General features: G+C 42.7%; 1 protein-coding gene across 1 annotated transcript in view; it reads left to right on the top strand.

The window, feature by feature from the left end:
• The window catches only part of CHAF1A (chromatin assembly factor 1 subunit A), a 38,409-nt gene that overhangs the window by 3,714 nt on the left and 12,640 nt on the right, over positions 1-22,055 (top strand). The window contains exons 3-6 of the mRNA XM_081937731.1: positions 4,036-4,802; positions 10,628-10,684; positions 17,200-17,441; positions 21,493-21,568. Of these exons, the coding sequence (XP_081793857.1) occupies positions 4,036-4,802; positions 10,628-10,684; positions 17,200-17,441; positions 21,493-21,568 (1,142 nt within the window). The remainder of the gene's footprint in view (positions 1-4,035; positions 4,803-10,627; positions 10,685-17,199; positions 17,442-21,492; positions 21,569-22,055) is intronic.

Genomic DNA, 22,055 nt, shown 5'->3' with positions numbered 1-22,055 from the left:
TGTTATGTCTGAATTCAGCTATATTATTTGCCTCTGGTTCCAGAGGAAATACGGTGGATGCAAAACCACCAAGCTCATAGCTAGTATTGCTAGCTTTATGTTTTCGAATTTGTCAAAATTCTCTTTTGGAGCTAAATTAATAGCATTCTCTGTGTCTTAATAGTAATAAATTTAATTGTCAATAAAGTTTGGATATATTTGCATGGCTATTAATAGATTTCTGGGTGGCTTACAGAGACAAAAGACAATATATTTTAAACATTCAACAACATTTCCTTCTAATTGAAGGCAGAATCAAACTATTATTTCAGAATGAGAAACTATAGTAGAGCCTAGGCTTAGTTAAAATTTAAATCTTGTTCCAAAGGGCTCTGCTGATTTGAAAGATACATGTGCTCTCAAAAAAGGACTTCCTTTTGTCCCCCAATTTTCTATGTTTCAAACCAAAAGCCCTTCTCATCTAGCCTCTTCCTACTACACCAGGTGTGTCCAAACTTGGGAACTTTAAGACTTGTGGACTTCAACTCCCAGAAATTCTGGGAGTTGAAGTCCACAAGTCTTAAAGTTCCCAGGTTTGGACACACCTGCACTACACTCTTCAGGCTATTCCACTTGTGTTCCCTGACTGATATAGATGATAATGTGTATTTGCCATCCTTTCAGCCTTCAACCTCTTCGTTTTCCATGAATTTGTCTAAACCCCCTTCAGAGCTATCCAAGTTGCCTTTGATAGAAGTGGATTCCATGGTTTAATTATGCACTTAAAAAAAATACCTGTTCAGTTTCTCTCAGTTTAGTTACTTTGGCTGACTCCAGGTTTTCCTGGTATTTTACCAGAGAGAAAAAAATGCTCACATTTGAACCATGCACCCCTTAGCCTTAAACTATAAATTTTTGTTCCTCATATCCAAATTTAGTTAACTGTGGTCCAGAGTCCACTGATGGGCGGTGATAATACATCCATAAATATTGGTTGCCAGGCTGACAAAGAATCTGGGGGCTATAATCTTAACAGCTACTGCAAGCTTCTCTATTGTTAGTGAAGAGATATATCTCCTTGATGGATTACTGGCAGAAAGGCAATCAGAAACTTTTGTCAGACCTCACAAACCAAGACTGAGTAATTCGCCTACAGACAGAATCTTGCCGGACTCACACAGCTATCTGCACAACTATAGGTGCATCTGTGAACTGTTAGGGAGGGTTGCCCTCTTCCTGCCTAACAGACTTTCCAAGCTTTGCTGTCTCCTTGCCCTCTGGGAAGCAGCCCTTCCCTCCTGGAACTCCAGACCACATCCCACCACTACACACACGCTGCCATAATATACATGAGGCTATAATTGTTTTTGAAAGGGATGCGGTGGCTAAGATACTGAACTTGTTGATCAGAAAGTCGGCAGTTCAGCGGTTCAAATTCCTAGCGAGTGAGCTCCCGTTACTTGTCCAAGCTTCTGCCAACATATCAATACAATACAATACAATACAATAGTAGAGTTGGAAGGGACCTTGGAGGTCTTCTAGTCCAACCCCCTGCCTAGGCAGGAAACCCTATACCGTTTCAGACAAATAGCTATCCAACATCTTAAAGACTTCCAGTGTTGGGGCACTCACAACTTCTGGAGGCAAGCTGTTCCACCGATTAACTGTTCTCACTGTCAGGAAATTTCTCCTCAGTTCTAAGTTGCTTCTCTCCTTGATCAGTTTCCACCCATTGCTTCTTGTTCTACCCTCAGGTGCCTTGGAGAATAGTTTGACTCCCTCTTCTTTGTGGCAACCTCTGAGATATTGGAATAATGCTATCATGTCTCCCCTAGTCCTTCTTTCTCTTAAGCTAAACATACCCAGTTCCTGCAACCGTTCTTCCTATGTTTTAGCCTCCAGTCCCCTAATCCTCTTTGTTGCTCTTCTCTGCACTCTTTCTAGAGTCTCCACATCTTTTCTACATCGTGGCGACCAGAACTGAATGCAAATATTCCAAGTGTGGCCTTACCAAGGCTTTATAAAGTGGTATTAATCCTTCACGTGATCTTGATTCTATCCCTCTGGTGATGCAGCCTAGAACTGTGTTGGCTTTTTTGGCAGCTGCTGCACACTGCTGGCTCATATTTAAATGGTTGTCCACTAGGACTCCAAGATCCCTCTCACAGTTACTACTACTGAGTAAGGTATCACCTATACTGTCCCTGTGCATTCCGTTTTTGTTGCCTAAATGTAGAACCTTACTCTTTTCACCATTGAAGTTCGAAAGCATGTAAAAAATGCAAGTAGAAAAATAGGAACCACTTTTGGTGGGAATGTAACAGCATTCTGTGTGCCTTCGGGGTTTACTCATGCCGGCCACATGACCACGGAGACGTCTTCAGACAGCACTGGTTTTAAAACGGAGATGAGCACTGCCCCCCTAGAGTCGGGAACAGCTAGCAAATATATGCGAGGGGAACCTTTACCTTTATCTTCGGGGAGAGGGGGCGGTCTATAAATTCTGAAAAATAAATAAATAAATAAATAATTGTTTTAGATGGAAAACTATTCTCTTGCTAGAATTCTTGTAATCCCATCTTTTCTCAATAAATCTTGCTAACGAGAACCCTGTGCGAATTCTGCTTGGAAAAGAATCACCCTCAGTTCCCCCCAAGAGCCTGACAATTTAAGTAGCCCCGGATATGGGTGTCGAGCAACCAAAATATTATTTGTGTAAGTGGGAACACAAACATCTCAAGGGATTTGGGAACAATGTTAATTTGTGGTCTTGAAAAATGTTTACTTAATTTGGAGTTTAGATGTCAGTTGAAAAAGATTTATGTGTAATATCTTACCCGTTGCTGATTTTTAGCTTGTGTGATAATCCTCTAAAGCTTTTGATTATATTGCTGATCGTCCCTCTAAAGGAAAAGGTTGTGAATTGGTCTTACACCATTTGGTTGCATTCTTATCTCAATAGTAGTCTTTTTTATTAAACATTTGTACAAGGGTGATAAATGTTGACAACTTCCACCAGCTTCCATTCATGATCCCCAGGGTGACATTTTCCTTTTTCAGAGGAGCTTGCAGCTTTTAGTGGACATTATTTTTCCACTGCAAGATTCCTTTCTTGATCAGATGTCAAGAGACTGTCCTGTGCCAGAAAGATACGTATTTTGATGTAGGAATGATTAACATTTCTTTTTTATTCAGCCTTTTTACACAATTCAAGGTGGCAAACAGAGTAATAGCAATAGCAGTTGGACTTGCATTCCACTTCACAGTGCTTTACAGCCCCTTTTATAAGTGGTTTACACAATCACATATTGGTCCCAACAATCTGGGTCCTCTTTTTACTGACCTTGGAAGGATGGAAGGCTGAGTCAACCTTGAATCTGTCGGGATCGAACTACTGACAATGAGCAGAATTAGCCAGCAATGCTGCACTCTAACCACTGTGTCATGACAGCTCATGAACATACCTAATACTCTTATTTTCCCGAGAACAGCCCTATGAGGCGAGTTGGGCTGAGAAAGAGAGACTGGCCCGAAGGCCATTTTCCTGGCCAAGGAATCAAATACTTGAATGTATGCAAAGCAGACTATCCCATATAGCAGGGGTGTCCAAACTTGGGAACTTTAAGACTTGTGGACTTCAACTCCCAGAATTCCCCAGCCAGCATGGCTGGCTGGGGAATTCTGGGAGTTGAAGTCCACAAGTCTTAAAGTTCCCAAGTTTGGACACCCCTGCCATATAGGAAACAGTGTGATGCTGGTTGTTTAATTTTCCATTTTTATGGATGTTACACATAAATAATTTGCGGTAGGAAGTAAAAAATCAATTGTAAACTGATTGATCTGATAAAACAATGGAGGCTGCTGCTGATGGTGATTATTACTATTTTAAAACGATCGTTGATCACTTTATATGTTTGGGTATTGGTTTGCTTTAAACTGGTTTTATCGGATTGTTGCTCTTATCTCTTGTGAGCTGCCCAGAGCTCCTTGGATGAGATGGGCAGCCTTACACTTTAAATAACAATAATATACATTTCATTGATCTTATTATTCTAGCTCGGCTGCCCTTCAAGCGCTTGAATCCCATACCAAAGGAGAAAAACGACACAAACCCCGAAGTGAAAAAGGCCAGGAGCGTGCAAAACACCCTCGATCAGAACGCATCCTATCCTGACTCGCCGCAGCCATTCTCGGACAATGTGGAAAACAGTTGCGAGGAAGAAACGGAATCCCCTGTTCCAAAACTGGTTAATGGCAAGGGTCCCCTAGATAACTTTGTGCAGAAAAGCATAAAAAACGACACAAGTCAGCCTCGGCTCTTTATAGACTTGACGGACGACCCTCCTCACAGACTGGATGAGAACACAGGTCACCCCAGGTCCAGCATCAGAGTAGCATCTCCGGGGGAAACCCCAAAGGAGAAAGAAGGCCAGGCTGCACCCCCAGATTCCTCTTGCATCGCCCAGGAGGTGGATCCTTGCTTAGAAACCGACTTCGATGTAACAGATAAGGAATTACCAAGCGCGGCATCCACTGCGATAGAAACTAATATTTCCACGGAGGATAAACCTCAGAATGTCATATTTGAACGGAAAATGCCCGTCGTGGTTCTGGAGGATATCTTGGCCACCGGGTCTCCTCAAGCTGCAGCTTTGGAAAGGAGCGCAAATTCTGAAAACGAAACCATGGAATCTTGTCCCGAAGACGACACGCCATGTACAAATTCCTCCTTAAGTTCTCTCTCTCCTACCAGCTCTCCTGAGTCTCGGGCGACCAAGGAGCATCACGTTAGCCCACTAGCTGCTTCAACACCGGTTTGGAAGGTTGGTATCGGCTTCGGGAAAGCCACATGGTCGATATTGCAGGTAGTCCTCTACTTACAACCGTTAACAGTTCAGTGACCCTTTGAAGTTACAGAAGCACTGAAAAAAGTGACTTTATCACCGTTTTTCACACTTACAACCATTGCAGCTTCCCCACGGTCACGTGATCAAAATTCAGATGCTTGGCAACGAACTCGTACTTACGACTTGTAGTGGCGCATGGTCATGTGATCCCCCTTTTGCGACTTTTTGATAAGCAAAGGATGGGGAAGCCATCTGCAGTGATTCACTTAACAACTGTAGAAAAAGGTTGCAAAATGGGACAAAACTCAATTGTCTCGCTTAGCAATGGAAGTTTTGGGGTCAATTGTGTTCGTATGTCAAGGACTACCTGTATAATTTGTTTGGATAAGGTGGAAATAAGCATTTCTTAGCAGTCTTTGGAAAGAGTTGGCTGCTTTTGCTAACTCTTTTGCCTTGATCTAATTGTGCTTTTACAGATTTGACTTGCAACTATTCATTTAGTGACTGTTTTAAGTTACAGAGGGATTGAAAAAAAAATCACTTACAGCCAGTCTCCATTCTTACGATCGCTGCAGCATCCCCATGGTTACATGATCAAAATACGGGTGCTAGGCAACCCACATGTATTTATGATAGTTATACTGTCCTGGGGTCATGTGACTGCCATTTGTAACCGTCCCAGGTGTTTCCCGCAAGCAAAGTCAATGGTTGCTTAATGACCATGTGATTCACTTAATAACTGCAGTGATTTGCTGAATAAATATGGTGAAATTAGGCGTGACTTAACTGCCTTGCTTAGCAATGGAAATTCTGGTCTCTATTGTCATATGTTGAGAATGACCTGTGTGTTTAGATAAAAATAGTTGGATATTGCCATTTTACAGTTTTTCTCTGGGTAATATAAATAAGGTTAAGGTAAAGATTCCCCTCGCACATATGTCCTAGTCATTCCCAACTCTAGGGGGCAGTGGTCATCTCCGTTTCAAAGCCAAAGAGCCAGTGCTGTCCGAAGACGTCTCCGTGGTCATGTGGCCAGCATGACTAGACACCGAAGGCGCACGGAATACTGTTACCTTCCCACCAAAAGTGGTCCCTATTTTTCTACTTGCATTTTTACCTGCTTTCGAACTGCTAGGTTGGCAGAAGCTGGGCCAAGTAATGGGAGCTCACTCTGTTACGCAGCGCTAGGGATTTGAACTGCCAATGGTTTAACTTGATCCTTAAATTAACCTATTTGCTTAGTTTGCACAATACATTAATTCAGGATGGATTGGTTTAATCCACATTGATTATGTCTATAATCTATAGATTTTTCTGCATGACAATCTATCTGGGTGAAGTGAAACATTGTTCAAATGATGTAAAGTAGAAGCATGGAGCAGGTACTAAATATACTACAACAGTTTTATACGGAGGAAAAGCTTTCTTGACAAGTATTTGAACAGATACAAGGCAACTTCTTATGAAATGCCTGATTATTCCTTCGGATTTTCCTGCACATTGTTTTCTAAATTATTGGAAATAGGTTTGGAATACAAGAAGGTTCTAAAGAGAAACCAGTCAATCAGAATAGAGCTGGAAGGGACCTTGGAGGTCTTCTAGTCCAACCCCCTCTACTCAAGGAGGGGACCCTATACAATTTAAGATAAATGGCTGTCCAGTCGCTTCTTAAAAACCTGTTGCACGAACAGAAGCCTGCTAAAATAATATGGAATATAATGGATTTTTTTTTACTTGGAAATTGGCTTCTTCCTAAGTGTGATAAGGTGCTGCCACATCTTTTATGAAAGGGGTGAACAGTTTTACAAGATTGTGCACTTGTAGGTATTCAAAACATTTGGTCCTCGACTTAATGACCACAATTGAGCCCAAAATTTGTGGTGTTAAGTGACAAAATTGTTAAGTGAGCTTGGCTCCATTTTATGCCTTCTCACCATATTTGTTAAGTGAATCACTGCAGTTCTTACATGGGGTGTTGAGTGAATCTGGCTTCCTCATTGACTTTGCTTGTCAGAAGGTCGTAAAAGGGGATCACGGGACCCCGGGATGCTGCAACCGTCGTAAATATGAGCCTGCTGCAAAGCATCTATACATTTTGATCATGTGAGTCATAAATGTGAGTCAGTTGTCAAGCATCGGAATGTAAATCACATGACCCCGGGGATGCTGAAATGGTCATAAGTGTAAAATGGTCACTTTGTCCATTGCCGTTGTAACTTTGAACAGTCATTAAATGAACTTATAAGTCAAGGACTACCTGTAATACGGATTGGAAATATTTTCACAGTAGCACACAGGATTAGAAAACTATGAAAATTGAGCCCATTTGTATAAAAATAATTTATTAAATTTATATGCTGCCTGGCCCCAGTGATGGGATTCAAAAATGTTTACTACCGGTTCTGTGGGCATGGCTTGGTGGGTGTGGCATGACTTAGTGGGCGTGGCAGGGGAAGGATACTGTAAAATCTCCATTTCTTGCCGATCAGCTGGGACTTGGGAGGCAGAGAATAGATGGGGGTGGAGCCAGTCAGAGGTGGTATTTGCTGGTTCTCCAAACTACTCAAAATTTCCGCTACCGGTTCTCCAGAACTGGTCAGAACCTGCTGAATCCCACCTCTGTGCCCGACTCCCAGCAACTAAAACTCAAGAGTTTTTGAGCTGGCCTCAAATCTATTATTGCTATTACTGGATTTGAGCTGGAGAATGAGAGTGGATTTTAGGGCAAAAGAAGGAAGGAATACGGTTTGAAATGCCGCCTATGAAAATCCGCAGTGGAGGAGGTGTATTGTATTAATGAAGTAGCTGTGTTTGTGTGTCCACTCGCCTTCCAGTCAATATTGACTCTTGATGGCTGCCTGGATACCTCTGTGGTCTTGGCAAAATTTCAGAAATGGCTTCCAATTGTCTACTTCCTATGGCTAAAGGTGACTGGTCCAAGGTCACTTACCAAGCCAGGGCTAGAACTCACAATCTCCTGGTATTTTCATTATTACACTAAACTGGCTCTCGATATAGCATCAGTATTCATAAAAGAAAAATTAACACAGTAAGTGGGCCCCTGTTGAGAACAAAGGCTCGAAATCTTCCGTTTCCCTGCAGTAAACCCCAGGGAAATTTCCACAGAACTGGCTGTTCCACAGAACAGATACCACGTGGGCGTGATAGGGAAGGAAACAATCCAAAGTGAACAGCTTGTGGTGTGGAATTTCCTTGATTATGGCCATTAAATGCTATCTATAGATAACTTCTAGTGGAATAATGTGACTTGGTAGGTTTGTTTTAATTATTTCAGGAAACAATCTGGAAATTCCTTTGTAGGGGTGTCTGAGCTACCAGCCAAAATTACTAGATGAAGAGTAAGAGGATTGTATGCTATAATACAGCTTGATATGTTTGCGTTATTAGGCCTTGTTATAATATCCACTCTTTCTCTAGAGCAGGGGTGTCCAAACTTGGGAACTTTAAGACTTGTGGACTTCAACTCTCAGAATTCCCCAGCCATGCTGGCTGGGGAATTCTGGGAGTTGAAGTCCACAAGTCTTAAAGTTCCCAAGTTTGGACACCCCTGCTCTAGAGAACTTAGTGCTGAGTCAACAGACGTACCCTCTCTACAAGTAGTCTTTGGCTTATGACCACAATTGAACCCAAAATTTCTGTTGCTAAGCAAGACAGTTGTTCAGTGCCTCGTTTTGCAACATTTTTAGTGACAGTTAAGTGAATCTCTGCAGTTGTTAAGTGAAACTCTGAAGTTGTTAAGTGAATCATGCAGTCATTAAGCACATCTAGTTTCCCCCATTACCTTTGCTGGGAAGTGATCAGGTGACCCCGGGACAGGGCAACCGTCATAAGTACAAGCCAGTTGCCAAGCTGCCGAATTCCAGTCTCGTGACCATGGAGATTAAATACGAAAAATGTCACTTTTTACACTGCTGTTATAACTTCGGTCACTAAATGAATGGCTGCAAGTCGAGGACTATGCACTGTGGAAAGCACAACGTCCAGTTGCTAAATGTATCCCTGTACAATGTAAAATGAAATTTATATAGAAGGCATCTACTTCTGACTGGGACTACCTCTATGGCTGTGTTCTGCAATGCTAAAACCCTATTTTTTGCTTCTTAAAACCTTCCCCTTTATATCAGAAACACTCAAAGGCTTGAGAATTACATCCTTAACCTAACTCCATAAGCAAATAGGCAGATGTGAGCCAAGGATCACTTGCTGCTGACTTAATGTGTTGCATAAAATTGGTGTGTTGCGTATCAACTTCTCCAAAGTGGTCTGGTGTGTTTTTTTAAAAAAAAACTCTGCTTTGTTGTTATTGGGTCTTCGACCTGCCTGTGTAATATGGCATGTTACCCATTGTATATATGTGTGGATTTTTAAAAGATATCTATTATGTCATTAAACTCTCCAGCTAATACTTAAAAAGCCCTGTATTGTTTTTGGGAAGTAGTTTATTTACAAGCCTTTGAGATTTGTTTGTTGCTCTTCCTTAGCTGGAAACAAAGTCCTGAATTGTTCTGTTGGCCAAAACATAGTTTAATTGGCGAGTCTTGTTTTCTTGGTTTCAAATAAGGATGGGAAAGTCTTGGAGGGAAGCCATGGTGCCAGTACAATTTGCAGTTGTGGCAATTGTAAGTTGGTTTACTGCCTTTTTTTTTTTTTGCTGTTCAACTCATGGACTGGAATTAACAATCTTTATGGAAAGAATTGGAGAAGATTCTTACTTTGGTATAAATTCGGATCAAGTTGTGTTGTGTTAGTTCTCCGCTACTCCCAAAATATACCTCAAACATTGCAGAACATAATTCTCCATCCTTTCCTCGCCCTCCAAAACATTCAAATTTAAACCCTATTGCAAATATGTATTTTTAGTTTGCCTCTTTGCCATAATGATAAAATGAAACTTGTATTTATTTATATAGATTTTATTTAGATTCACTTTGCAGCCATGGTGACTCAGCTTACGACTGTTATAAAAATGGTTGAGTCCAATCAGTTGGTACCTCGACTTAGGATCCCAACAACTTATGATCGAATTTCCAGGCTCCCTTGTGGTCATAAGTTGAAGACTCCCTGTAGCTGCTGAATAAGAATTATGGGAGATGTAGTCCCAGCCCATCTCTGGTTGAGGAGGGCTTTTCGGTTTTCTTATACATGTTGCAGGGCTGGGATTCATTGCAGACTTCATATGTCAAAGTTGCTTTTTTAATCATCTTACCTAAAAAAATTTTTTTAGTTAGGATTTCTGAAGATAAGTAGAAAATCATGATTCTAACCTCACCTGACTCTAGCCTAAGTATTTCTCTGTGCTTCCTCTGTTTTCTTAAAATACAGATGAGGAATTCAGATCACTGCATTATGCCACAATATAGCTGTCCCTCTTTAAAAATGTGAAAATGACTCTTTGGTCCGGCTCACACTTCATGCCCAGAGGTCCCCATTTGGAATTGGGCCATGTGAGCAGTTGTCTGGAGTGCAACTCAACTTGCTTGAGTGGGGGGCCGGTGGACCATCTCATGTGCGTGCACCAGCCGGCCACATGGCCCAGTTCCCCTCTTTTCCACCCTCCAGGCAAGCTGCCAAACTGCAAAATTTGGGGACCACTGTGTTTAACCACAATTCCCTTAAACGTGGTTTGTAAAATTATGCTATAAGTTACAACTTGGAGAAGGGCAGGCCTTTTACGACCCCAGACCCCGTTATGGTTTGTGCTCTGAATAAATCCTAGTCTCGGTTTCGATTGCTTGAAAGAAATGTTGATAGCATAACCTGCTCCATCTTTCCTATTTCAGGCTTCTCCAAAGCTCCATCGAAGTTCTGAGGAGAAGGAGAAACTCAAGCTACAGAGGGTGAGATGATTCCACTGAGTAATTGAATTTTCTATGCCAACATTTCCAGCTAGAATCCAGAAAAGATTTTAAATGAGGCCACACAGGCCTCATTGACTGAGATCTGTAGGGCAGCCACGTGAGGAACTACAAGTTGGACTCCTTTGCCTCGGCAGAAGCATCATTCGGTCGTAGGGTGTTACAGGCTGTTCACAGGGCGGGGGACACGCCCCACCAGGCATACGTTTGGGCATGTTCTCTTCATGTATAACTCTGCCCAGGGACGTGTAGGCTTTGGTACGTCCCATCCTGGATACTCCTCCCCCACTATGGAGAAAGGGCGTTGGTACTTACCTGATACGCCTCTTCTCATAGTGGGGGAGGATATCCAGCCCCTCCCTGACATGGTTATGTAGCAAAAGTGTTATGTTTGGTTGTTAAACTGTTATGTTGAAGCAATAAATCAATAAAGGTTTGAAACTAGAACAAAAGTCTGGAGTGGATGGCACAACGAGTCAGATAGAGTTATTTGCCGATAACTGGGCAGTACCTGGTGACCAGGGCGTGTCCCAAAGAGCTTATCTGACTCAGTCCAATCAACGAGAGGACAAGGTCAACCCATCCTGGATACTCCTCCCCCACTATGAGAAGAGGCGTATCAGGTAAGTACCAACGGCCTTTTCTGGATTTGGCAATATCCAGGAGCAATACAATACAATACAATAGTAGAGTTGGAAGGGACCTTGGAGGTCTTCTAGTCCAACCCCCTGCCTAGGCAGGAAACCCTGTACCGTTTCAGACAAATGGTTATCCAACATCTTCTTTAAAACTTCCAGTGTTGGAGCCTTCACAACCTCTGGAGGCAACTTCTGTTCCACTGATTCATTGTTCTCCCTATCAGGAAGTTTCTCCTCAGTTCTAAGTTGCTTCTCTCCTTGATTAGTTTCCACCCATTGCTTCTTGTTGTACCCTCAGGTGCCTTGGAAAATAGTTTGACTCCTTCTTCTTTGTGGCAACCCCTGAGATATTGGAAGACTCCTATCACGTCTCCCCTAGTCCTTCTTTCTATTAAACTAGACACATCCAGTTCCAGCAACCGTTCTTCATATGTTTTAGTCTCCAGTCCCCTAATCATCTTTGTTGCTCTTCTCTGCACTCTTTCTAGAGTCTCCACATCTTTTCTACATCGTGGTGACCAGAACTGAATGCTGTATTCCAAGTGTGGCCTTACCAAGGCCTTATAAAGTGGTATTAACCCTTCACGTGATCTTGATTCTATCCCTCTGTTGATGCAGCCTAGAACTGTGTTGGCTTTTTTGGCAGCTGCTGCACACGGCTGGCTCCTATTTAAATGGTTGTCCACTAGGACTCCAAGATCCCTCTCACAGTTACTACTATTGAGCAAGGTACCACCTATACTGTACCTGTGCATTTCGTTTTTGTTGCCTAAATGTAGAACCTGACTCTTTTCACCATTGAATTTCATTTTGTTAGATAGTGCCCAATGTTCAAGTTTGTCAAGATCCTTCTGTATCTTAAGCCTATCTTCTGGAGTGTTGGCTATTCCTGCCAGCTTGGTGTCATCTGCAAATTTGATGAGTTCCCCATTTATTCCCTCATCCAAATCATTGATGAAGATGTTGAAAAGTACTGGGCCTAAAACAGAGCCTTGGGGTACTCCACTGCATACTTCCCTCCATGTAGATGCAGTTCCATTGAGGCTACATGTTAAGTGCAGTTGGTCAGTCAGTTACGAATCCATCTAGTGGTGATACTGTCCAACCACATGCTTCTACTTTATCTAGTAGTAGGTTATGGTCTACCTTATCAAATACCTTACTGAAGTCCAAGTAAACTATATCGACGGCATTCCTCTGGTCCACTAATTTTGTCACATTATCAAAGAATGCAATAAGATTAGTCTGGCATGATCTGTTTTTGACAAAACCCATGTTGGCTTTTGGCTATTACTTTGTTTGCTTCTAGGTGTTTGCTAATTCGTTGCTTGATTATCTTTTCCAGAATCTTTCCTGGTATTGAGATCAGGCTGATAGGTCTGTAGTTTCCTGGATCTAATTTTTTCCCTTTTTTGAAGATGGGAACCACATCAGCTCTTTTCCAGTCCTCTGGTAGTTCCCCTGTGCTCCAGGATCTCTGAAAGATATAGTTCAGTGGTTCTGAGATCTTGTCTGCCAGTTCCTTCAGAACCCTGGGGTGTAATCCATCCGGTCCTGGTGATTTGAACTCGTCTAGGGTAGACAGGTGCTTACTTACTTGTGTTCCTAATCTGATTTTTGTGGTGCTGTTTTTGATAGGTTGGACAGTTTTATCCCTTTGTGTAAAGACAGATGCAAAACATGAGTTAAATAGTTCTGCTTTCTCCCTGTTGCTTGTCACCTTCTTGCCACTTTCTCCCAGCAATGGACCAATTGTTTCCTTAACCTTTTTCTTGTTTTTAACATGTTGGAAGAAGCTTTTTTTGTTATTTTTTACTTTTGTGGCAAGCCTTTCTTCATTGTAAGCCTTAGCTTTCCTCACTTCTTCTTTACATGCTCGGGCTATTTGCTGAAATTCTGCCTTAGTTATATCCCCCCCTTTCCACTTTTTATACTTATCTTTTTTGTCTTTCAATTTGTCAGATAGTTCTTTATGCAGCCATGCTGGTTTCTTTTGGGAGCTGTTATTTTTCTTCTTCATTGGTATTGTGCTAGACTGGGCTTTTGTAATCTCATTTTTCAAAATTTCCCAAGCTTCTTGAGTTGTTTTCCCCTTGAGGATTCTCATCCATGGAATTTTTCCCAAGCTCTCTCTAAGTTTGTTGAAATTAGCTCTCTTAAAGTCCAAGACTCTAGTTTCACTTTGTTCTACTACTTGTGTTTGCATATTTTTGAATTCCAATATTGCATGGTCACTTGCCCCCAGGGTTCCTGTGGCTTCAACACAAGTGGGACATGGCATGTTTTCTAGTCCATTTGGTGGTTGCAGTGATTTGATGGTGCAATTTCCAGACAAAGCAAGGCACCCCCTAAACCAGTGGTTCTCAACCTGTGGGTCGGGATCCCTTTGGGGGTCAAACGACCCTTTCACAGGGGTCGCCTAAGATCATCGGAAAACACATATTTTTGATGGTCTTAGGAACCGAGACACCAATTTTAGTGTCTGGGGGCCACCACAACATGAGGAACTGTATTAAAGGGTCGCGGCATTGGGAAGGTTGAGAACCACTGCCCTAAACTGATTGCCATATTTTTTGGAGTATAAGACACACCTTTTACTCTCAAAAAAGAGGGTGAAAATTTGGGTGCGTCTTATACACTGAATACAGCATTTTTGGCCTCCCGATACCCTGCCCCCTTCACCAAAATTGCCATGCATAGCCTTTAAGAGGCTTATAGTGTGCTCCTGGGGGCTGGGGGGAGGGCAGAAATGAGCTATGCCTGCCCTTTTTTGACAAAAAACGGATTTTTGCTTGTTTTTGCCCACCAGCCCCCAGGAGCACTCTACAAGCCTCCTAAAGGCTATTCATGCCCTTTTGTTAAAAGTTTGCCTCTTCAAAATCTTGGTGCATCTTATACTCCAGTGTGTCTTATATTCTGAAAAATACAGTACTTCATTTAAAGAAAATACCTTTGTTTCTGTTTGAACTTTATTTGAAACCATTGCTGGACCTGTCGCAAGAAATGAAGATTTAATTTTGGGATTTGATGATTCGCACAGTTTATGATTATAGAAATACTGTGCATTGTTGGTTTTAGAGTAAGAGGTCAGTGTATTTTATATCTGCATCTGTACCCTAGAAAGTTGGGAATTATTCTTTTCCTTTTTTCCTTCTTTTGCACCCCTGATTTTACTTACTTATTTTTTAATCTCTATTTTGCTTTTTGTACTTCATCCCTTGTTGAAAGTAAATATATTTTTTTCTAAAGCAAGACTCCTCCTCCTTGAGGAAATTACTGGAACATTTATTTGAGAAATAAGGGAGTGGAAGGACAGGTTGAAATGAGCTTCAGATCCTGTGAAAACTCCCTCATATGCAGTGTTTCTCAAACTTGGCGACTTTAAGTCCTGTGGACTTCAACTCCCAGAATTCCCCAGCCAGCTATGCTGGCTGGGGGATTCTGGGAGTTGAAGTCCACAGGACTTAAAGTCGCCAAGTTTGAGAAACACTGTATTAGAGTGATAAGGTTAAGAATATATTCCGTGCCAAGGAAGGCAAGGATTAACAGAATGTTACACCGCGAAACAACATTTCTAACCCCCCTTTAAGTTACTTATTTCTTTGTTTCAATATTAACAAAGTGACTGTTGTTCTGAATCTTTCCACCTTCCAGCTACAGTAGCCATGTTATTTCCAATAGCTATAAAAACAGAATTTAAAAAAAGTAGCAAACCAGGAAATTTGAGAGTGGCAATTGTGCCAATACTTCTTCCAAGATCCCCCAGGGTTAATAGGATTTCATTTTAATTTTAAAGGACAGATAATTTTAAAAAGAGGACAGAACAAATAGGTTATGCAGATAGTTGTGTGAGTTTAAACCTTTCCACTGGGTTATGGGTTAGGGTTTCCTTCCGTCCTGAGCAGAGGGTTGGACTAGAAGACCTCTAAGGTCCCTTCCAACTCTGTCATTCTGGTATCTATGATGGGGAAAGTTTTTATTTATTCAATCTATTAAAATGCCAGATATCTCCACTTAATAACCTTTTGTTCAGTGACCAAAGGCAAGGAAGGAATGTTGTGGTTCCCATCCCCTAGTCCAGGGGCGCCAAACTCAGTTTCATTGAGGACTGCATCAGGGTTGTGTTTGACCTTGGAGGGCATGGCCAGCATGATGTCAGTCAAGTTGGGGGTGCCTGAGGTGGCCTGAACACTCTGCCAGTGAAAATGGGCTCTCGAGCTCCATTTTCAGCTGCGACCCTCCTGCAACCCTCTGCCAGCAAAAATGGAGCTTGGAGAGGCACATGCAGCCCTCCTGAGCTCCATTTTCGCTGGCAGAGGCACTGCAGGCCAGTCCTTTGCTGTTTCCAGGGTGGCCCCCACAGGCCAAGATCTAAGCTTCCCGAATCTGGTCCCTGGGCCTTGAGTTTGACACCCCTGTCCTAGGGAGATACACCTGGTAGGACACAGACAAAGAGCCTTCTCCGTGGTGGTTCCCTCTCACTGGAACCTCATTCCCCCAGAGATTAGAATGGCCCCCACTCTAATCCTCTTCTAGAAGGCGCTGAAGATCTGGTTCTGGCAGTGGGCCTGGGGAACCCAGAACGGGATGGAGCCCATTCAATGGCTCGTGTGTGAATGTCGCTGGGGTTGGGGGATTATTTCATTAATTTATTACATGGTTCTCTCTTATTAAGTCTTATTGCTTTTTTATATGAGGTTTTTATATTCTTGTAAGACGTCTTGAGTCGCCAAGTGCGAAAGGTGGCAATATAAATTTTCTAATCATAACAAAAATAAAGTTACAACTGCACTGAATGAAGGGAATTATGACCATTCCACTGTTCTGTCCATTCGGCACCACCCACAGAGTTACGCAAACAAAATTTGGGCCTAGCTGAATTTACAACTGCCTGCCCTGTGCCCCCCCCCCTTTCCCCTTTAGCTGATGTGCACCGTCTTCATCTGATTTCCCTCAGTTGGGCTCACCATCCTGGTCACGCACAGGGGAGGAGCCTGGGAAACATATACAGGTAGTCTTCGACAAGCAGAATTTCCAGCGCTAAGCAAGGCAGTTAAGTGAGTCATGCTTGGTTTTATGACTTGCTGGGGACTGGTGATAAGTCACATTTTTCAGTGCAGTTGTAACTTCAAATGGTCGCTAAACTAATGGCTGTAAGTTCAGGCAACCTATTACCTGTTAACCACTGGTGGGTTTCAATTTTTTTAAGAACCTCTTCTGTGGGTGTGGCCTGCTTTGTGGGAGTGGCTTGCCGGCCATGTGACCAGGTGGGCGTGGCCAACTTGTAAAATGTGGTGAAACTCACTTAACGCTCTTGCTTAGCCACCAAAATGTTGGCTCAGGAACTCTGGCATTGAAGTGTGCAGGTCTTAAAGCTGTCCAGTTACAAGACCCTTGCACCCCTAACCCTTTAGAAAAAAATACCACAGCGGTGTTCAAACTTGACAGCTTTAAGACTTGTGGACTTCAACCCCCAGAATTCCTCCTCCAGTCAAGTTGGCTCACGAACTCTGGCATTGAAGTGTGCAAGTCTTAAAGCTGTCCAGTTACAAGACCCTTGCACCCTTAACCCTTTAGGAAAACAACCCCAGGGGTGTTCACAGGTTTAAGACTTGTGGACTTCAACTCCCAGAATTCCTCCTCTTGCTCTTCATCTCGATGATGTGCAGATGGGTGGGGGGAGGGAGCTGGAACCGGTTCTAAATGGCACTGTAGATTTGTGGAACCTCTTCTATAGAAGAGGTTAGAACTGGCAGGAACCCACCCCTGCTGTTAACACATATTGCACTGCTGGACTGTGGGGATACGACAGGGTCAAGAATTCCTCCTAAAGACCTTTTCTGGTCTCTTTTTTTAAAGGACCAAGAGCGTGCAGAAAAACTTCAGAAGCTAGAAGCTGAACGGGAGGAGAAGAGACTGCTGAAAAAGGAAGCCCAGGCTGCGAAGGAACGTGCCCGAGAGGATGCGAAGAGGAAGAAAGAAGAAGAGAAGGAGCTGAAGGATAAAGAAAGGAGGGAGAAAAAGGAGAAAGATGAAAAAGAGAAAGCTGAAAAGCAGCGCGCAAAAGAAGAAAAACGGAAAGAGAGGCAAGAAGCTCTGGAGTAAGTACATGGTCACATGGGATGGCCAATCAACATAGATTTCCCTTGTTCCGATTGGTTAGGATGTTGGGATTCTGCTAGCTGGACTTGGTTGCTGTTTTCTCTTGATAGGATCACATTCTACTGATTGGCTGCTTTCCTATAATGGTGTTCCGAGTACCATTGATCTTCCTTCCTTCCTTCCTTCCTTCCTTCCTTCCTTCCTTCCTTCCTTCCTTCCTTCCTTCCTTCCTTCCTTCCTTCCTTCCTTCCTCAGATGCCAGTCTGCCATACACAACTACGAGGGAGCTATGGGGAGGGGTAAAGGGGGGAGGCTACCATAGTCGTACATCCCATGAGAACTGCTGGCGTTTCCAAGGAATGAATGAATGCAACACCATCCAGGCCATCAAGCCAGGGACGGTTACCAAGCCTGTTACAAAAACAATTTGTTTGAATATAATTGGACTGTTAGAGGATCACATTCTACTAATTGGCTGCTTTGCTTTAATGCTGCTCAGAGTATCACTATGAGGACCTTCCTCCTTTACTTTACTTCCCTTTCTTTCCTTTCCCTTCTTTCTTTCCCTTCACTCTTTCCTTCCCTTCCGCCTTGCCTTTCCCCTTCCTTCCTTCCTTCCTTCCTTCCTTCCTTCCTTCCTTCCTTCCTTCCTTCCTTCCTTCCATCTCACGCAAGTTGTGAGGTTTAATCTGTAATTTGCTGTCCAGTTGTGGATATTTTCAAGGCTGCCTCTTGGACCACTTAATCGTAAAATGGATTTGAATTAGAAATTCAAATGGAAGCTTTTCCCACCCCCCAAAAATGGCTTTAAACAAAAGATCTGCAAAATTTCTGGACTGTGCAGCGTCGCCAGCTGCATTAGGGAGGGCTCATACATGAGATGAAATAACAGGATGACAGCAAAGTTTCCTTGAGATGATATGAGCCCCGAATGTGTTCTGGAGCCTGCTTTTATTAAGTCAGAAGGCATTCAAAAAGTTTCCATTATTATCGTGTTATTACATGATTGGTTACCTGCTTGTGGCAGGGCAGAACTAAACAGGTTAGCATACAGCCATATAATTGGTTAAAGCTTTCCATAGGATGTGGTTTTTTCTCTCCTGTCCGGAGTTCTCTGGACAGGCTCTGTGGTTAGCATTTCTTGCATAAACAGCAGGTGTTGAAGCATAGCAAAGGATGTGGTTTTCTATGTCGTTAGGCTACCTTGACCATTGCAAAAGATCCCAACATCTCCTCCTTTCTTTTTTTATTTCAATGGAAAGGCTGTGGCGGTTGGAGCCGGAGTGTGGCCCAGGCCCCTCCGGGCCCGAGATTCACTATCACTCACTGACCACTGGATACAAGGTCAAGTCCTCCGACTCAGCCTGTATCGTTGACCTTACCCTGATGTTTTTCTGAGGAGATGTTTGTATGGTTTGCAAAGTGAGCTAAAGGATTGACTCATCCTCTTCACTCACGATGAAATTATTTGACACCTCATCCTGAGGTATGGGTTGGTAGGTCCCTCTGCTTTCGAGGTCCCAGAGGGTATTCTGGGATTGCAACAGCATGGTCTGCAATGAATCTATTCTAGATGTAATAAATGTAGAAAAGCGATTAAATAAGCATGGACCAATTGTGCACACTAATACAAGCAAAATTAATGGTCCTATAAGAGCACTTAGCAAAGTGTTGAGCTAAAGGGAAAGGTTATACCAGTTTCCAAACCATCCTTGTTGATCTTCCTTCTCCTGTTTTCATTTATTCAGGCCTTCTCTGAGTTTTGTCATAGAGTCCTGCACTATGCCAGAGTGGTCTGCATAAAAACAACATTCTTCCCTTAAGGCCACACATAACCATAAAAACAACATTCTTCCCTTAAGGCCATACATAACCATAAAAACAACATTCTTCCCTTAAGGCCATACATAACCCCCCCTTCTTTTTTTAAAAAAATAAATCGAGTCCTCTTCTGTTTTGCAAAACCACTTCTGAGAGGGAGGTTAAAGATTGTCATGTTAGGCAAAGTATTGTTAGGAATACAGTCATGTGGATGTAACTTGGGATGGAATTGGCAAACATGGCGATCCGGAATTCACAAGGAGTAGCCTGGGAGTATAAAGTCACACATCAATGGTTGCAGACTCAGGAGACGGGGAGGCTGGCAGCGGAGATGGTTGGGGTGCTGGTGCAAAGTAAGGCCGGATACAGCGACCAGGAACCCACAAGACTTTGTCAGGCAGTTGGACTGCTGCGTAGCCTCTTCCCCAGGTGATGAGATCAGCGGGCCCTCTCCAGGCAGGATCTGGGAGTTGGCGATACCAAACCTGAGGGCGGGGGAAAGAGAGGGAGGGGGAAGAAAAATGCCTTGTGGCAGCAGAGGAGGCAGGAGTGCCAGTCAAGTTTAAAAAATTCAAGGAAAATAAGCATAAGTTCAAAATGTTTTGCACCGTTGGGAGGTTAGGGAGGTTTTTCCCTTTTTTGTCAATGTGTCTGTCTAATGCATGTTTTAAGGTTTGGTTAGCCCTTTCAACCAAGGCTTGACCTTGGCTGTTATAGGGAATGCCAAACTTATGAGTGATTCCCCATTTCGAACAAAAGTCAGCAAAGGCACTGCTGGTATAAGCAGGGCCATTGTCAGTTTTGAGTTCATTTGGACGTCCCAGCGATGCAAAGGTACGAATGCAATGATTCATAACATGCTTGGTGGATTCACCCCTTTGGGGTGAAGCCATGATGAACCCAGAAAAAGTATCAATAGATACGTGAATATACTTCCATGGGGAAAAGGAAGGATATTGGGTAACATCCATTTGCCAAATTTGACAACATTCAGTTCCTCTGGGATTGACACCCATAGGAATGGAATGAGACTGTTTACTACAAGTAGGACATTGTTGTAAAATTGCCGAGGCTTCGGCAGCAGTGATGCCAAATTGTCTAATGAGAGCCTTTTTGTTTTGATGAAAGTATGAATGACTTTCCCAAGGAGTGGGAGAGGTAAGAGGAAAGATAATGGAACCCAAATATTGTTGCAACTGCAAAAGAGTAGGATTATCAGGAAGTTTTAAAAAGGGAAGGACAGGAACAGATTGAGAGGCAAGGACCTTGTGTCCTAAATAAGAAAAAGGATATGAAGTTTGAATTTTATCAGGGGCAATATGCAAACCTCCTTGTTGTAATATGGTTTGCAGTGTAGGAAAGGTTTTGAGGACAGTCCCTTTGGGGCCAGGGGCTGCTACTAAGATATCATCCATATAATGGTAAATTAAAAATTGAGGAAATGCCTTTCGATATGGTTGTAAAATTTGGGAAACATAATATTGACACATGGTAGGTGAGTTTAGCATTCCTTGGGGCAAGACTTTCCATTGATATCTGGAAGTAGGTTTAGAATTGTTGAGTTCAGGGACAGTAAAAGCAAAAAGATGTTTATCCGCAGGATGTAAAGGAATAGAGAAGAAACAGTCTTTTAAATCAATAATCATTAAGTCATGCTCCCTGTGGAGCTGCCCAACTTACTGGAAACAGAGCAGAGGTCTCAAGGTCTTCAGGGTCGATTTGACCCTCCCGTCTAGCCTGATGGAGAGCTTGGACTATAGATCCTCCTTGAGTTTGTAAAGGAGGAATTGGAGCAGTCGCTCTAGGATGGCTTAAGGTAGAGAGCGAAGCCTTTTCTTTTTGAATTTCATCGTACGGGGGAGGTACGCCACCTCCTGGTTTAGAAGGTGAATTAGGATCATATTTATGATGAACAACTAAACATTCCATAATTATGCGCCAATTAATCACTATTTGAATAGGTGCTCTAGGAGATTGGTGCAAATATTCCCCCAATTTGATCCATATAGAGATTTTTAAAGTCCCTTTCTCAGGGTAAAATGGAAATTTTTGCCAAATGTAAGTTAACAAATTCCTAATCTCCTTTTTCTTTATTCGTGGTAATTTTTTACCACTTTGAGAGGCGATCTTAGAAGTAGCATCGATTAATTCCCCCAATTCCTTCAAATGACCTATTTGAGGTTGGGAAAACTTTCCACCCATAACTCACGAGATCCTGTCGTCTTTCAGACGGACGATTTGCGCGGCTTTCCCCAGCGATGAGAATGGGCAGTTCGATCTAACGGCTTCTTCGCAAAGAAATCACGTCGGGGTCACCAAAATGCAGCGTCGCCAGCTGCATTAGGGAGGGCTCATACATGAGATGAAATAACAGGATGACAGCAAAGTTTCCTTGAGATGATATGAGCCCCGAATGTGTTCTGGAGCCTGCTTTTATTAAGTCAGAAGGCATTCAAAAAGTTTCCATTATTATCGTGTTATTACATGATTGGTTACCTGCTTGTGGCAGGGCAGAACTAAACAGGTTAGCATACAGCCATATAATTGGTTAAAGCTTTCCATAGGATGTGGTTTTTTCTCTCCTGTCCGGAGTTCTCTGGACAGGCTCTGTGGTTAGCATTTCTTGCATAAACAGCAGGTGTTGAAGCATAGCAAAGGATGTGGTTTTCTATGTCGTTAGGCTACCTTGACCATTGCAAAAGATCCCAACAGGACTGGAACACCCTTACTCAGCATTTTGGGGTGTGGGGAATATTTGAACGCTCCCAACGCTTGTGTTTTCATAAACCGAG

Source organism: Natrix helvetica (genome assembly GCF_964273705.1).
Source record: "Natrix helvetica genome assembly, chromosome: 1".
Classification (NCBI taxonomy): Eukaryota; Metazoa; Chordata; class Lepidosauria; order Squamata; family Natricidae; genus Natrix; species Natrix helvetica.
The sequence above is the reverse complement of the archived record's forward strand: the minus strand, read 5'-3'. Positions and strand labels throughout refer to the sequence as shown.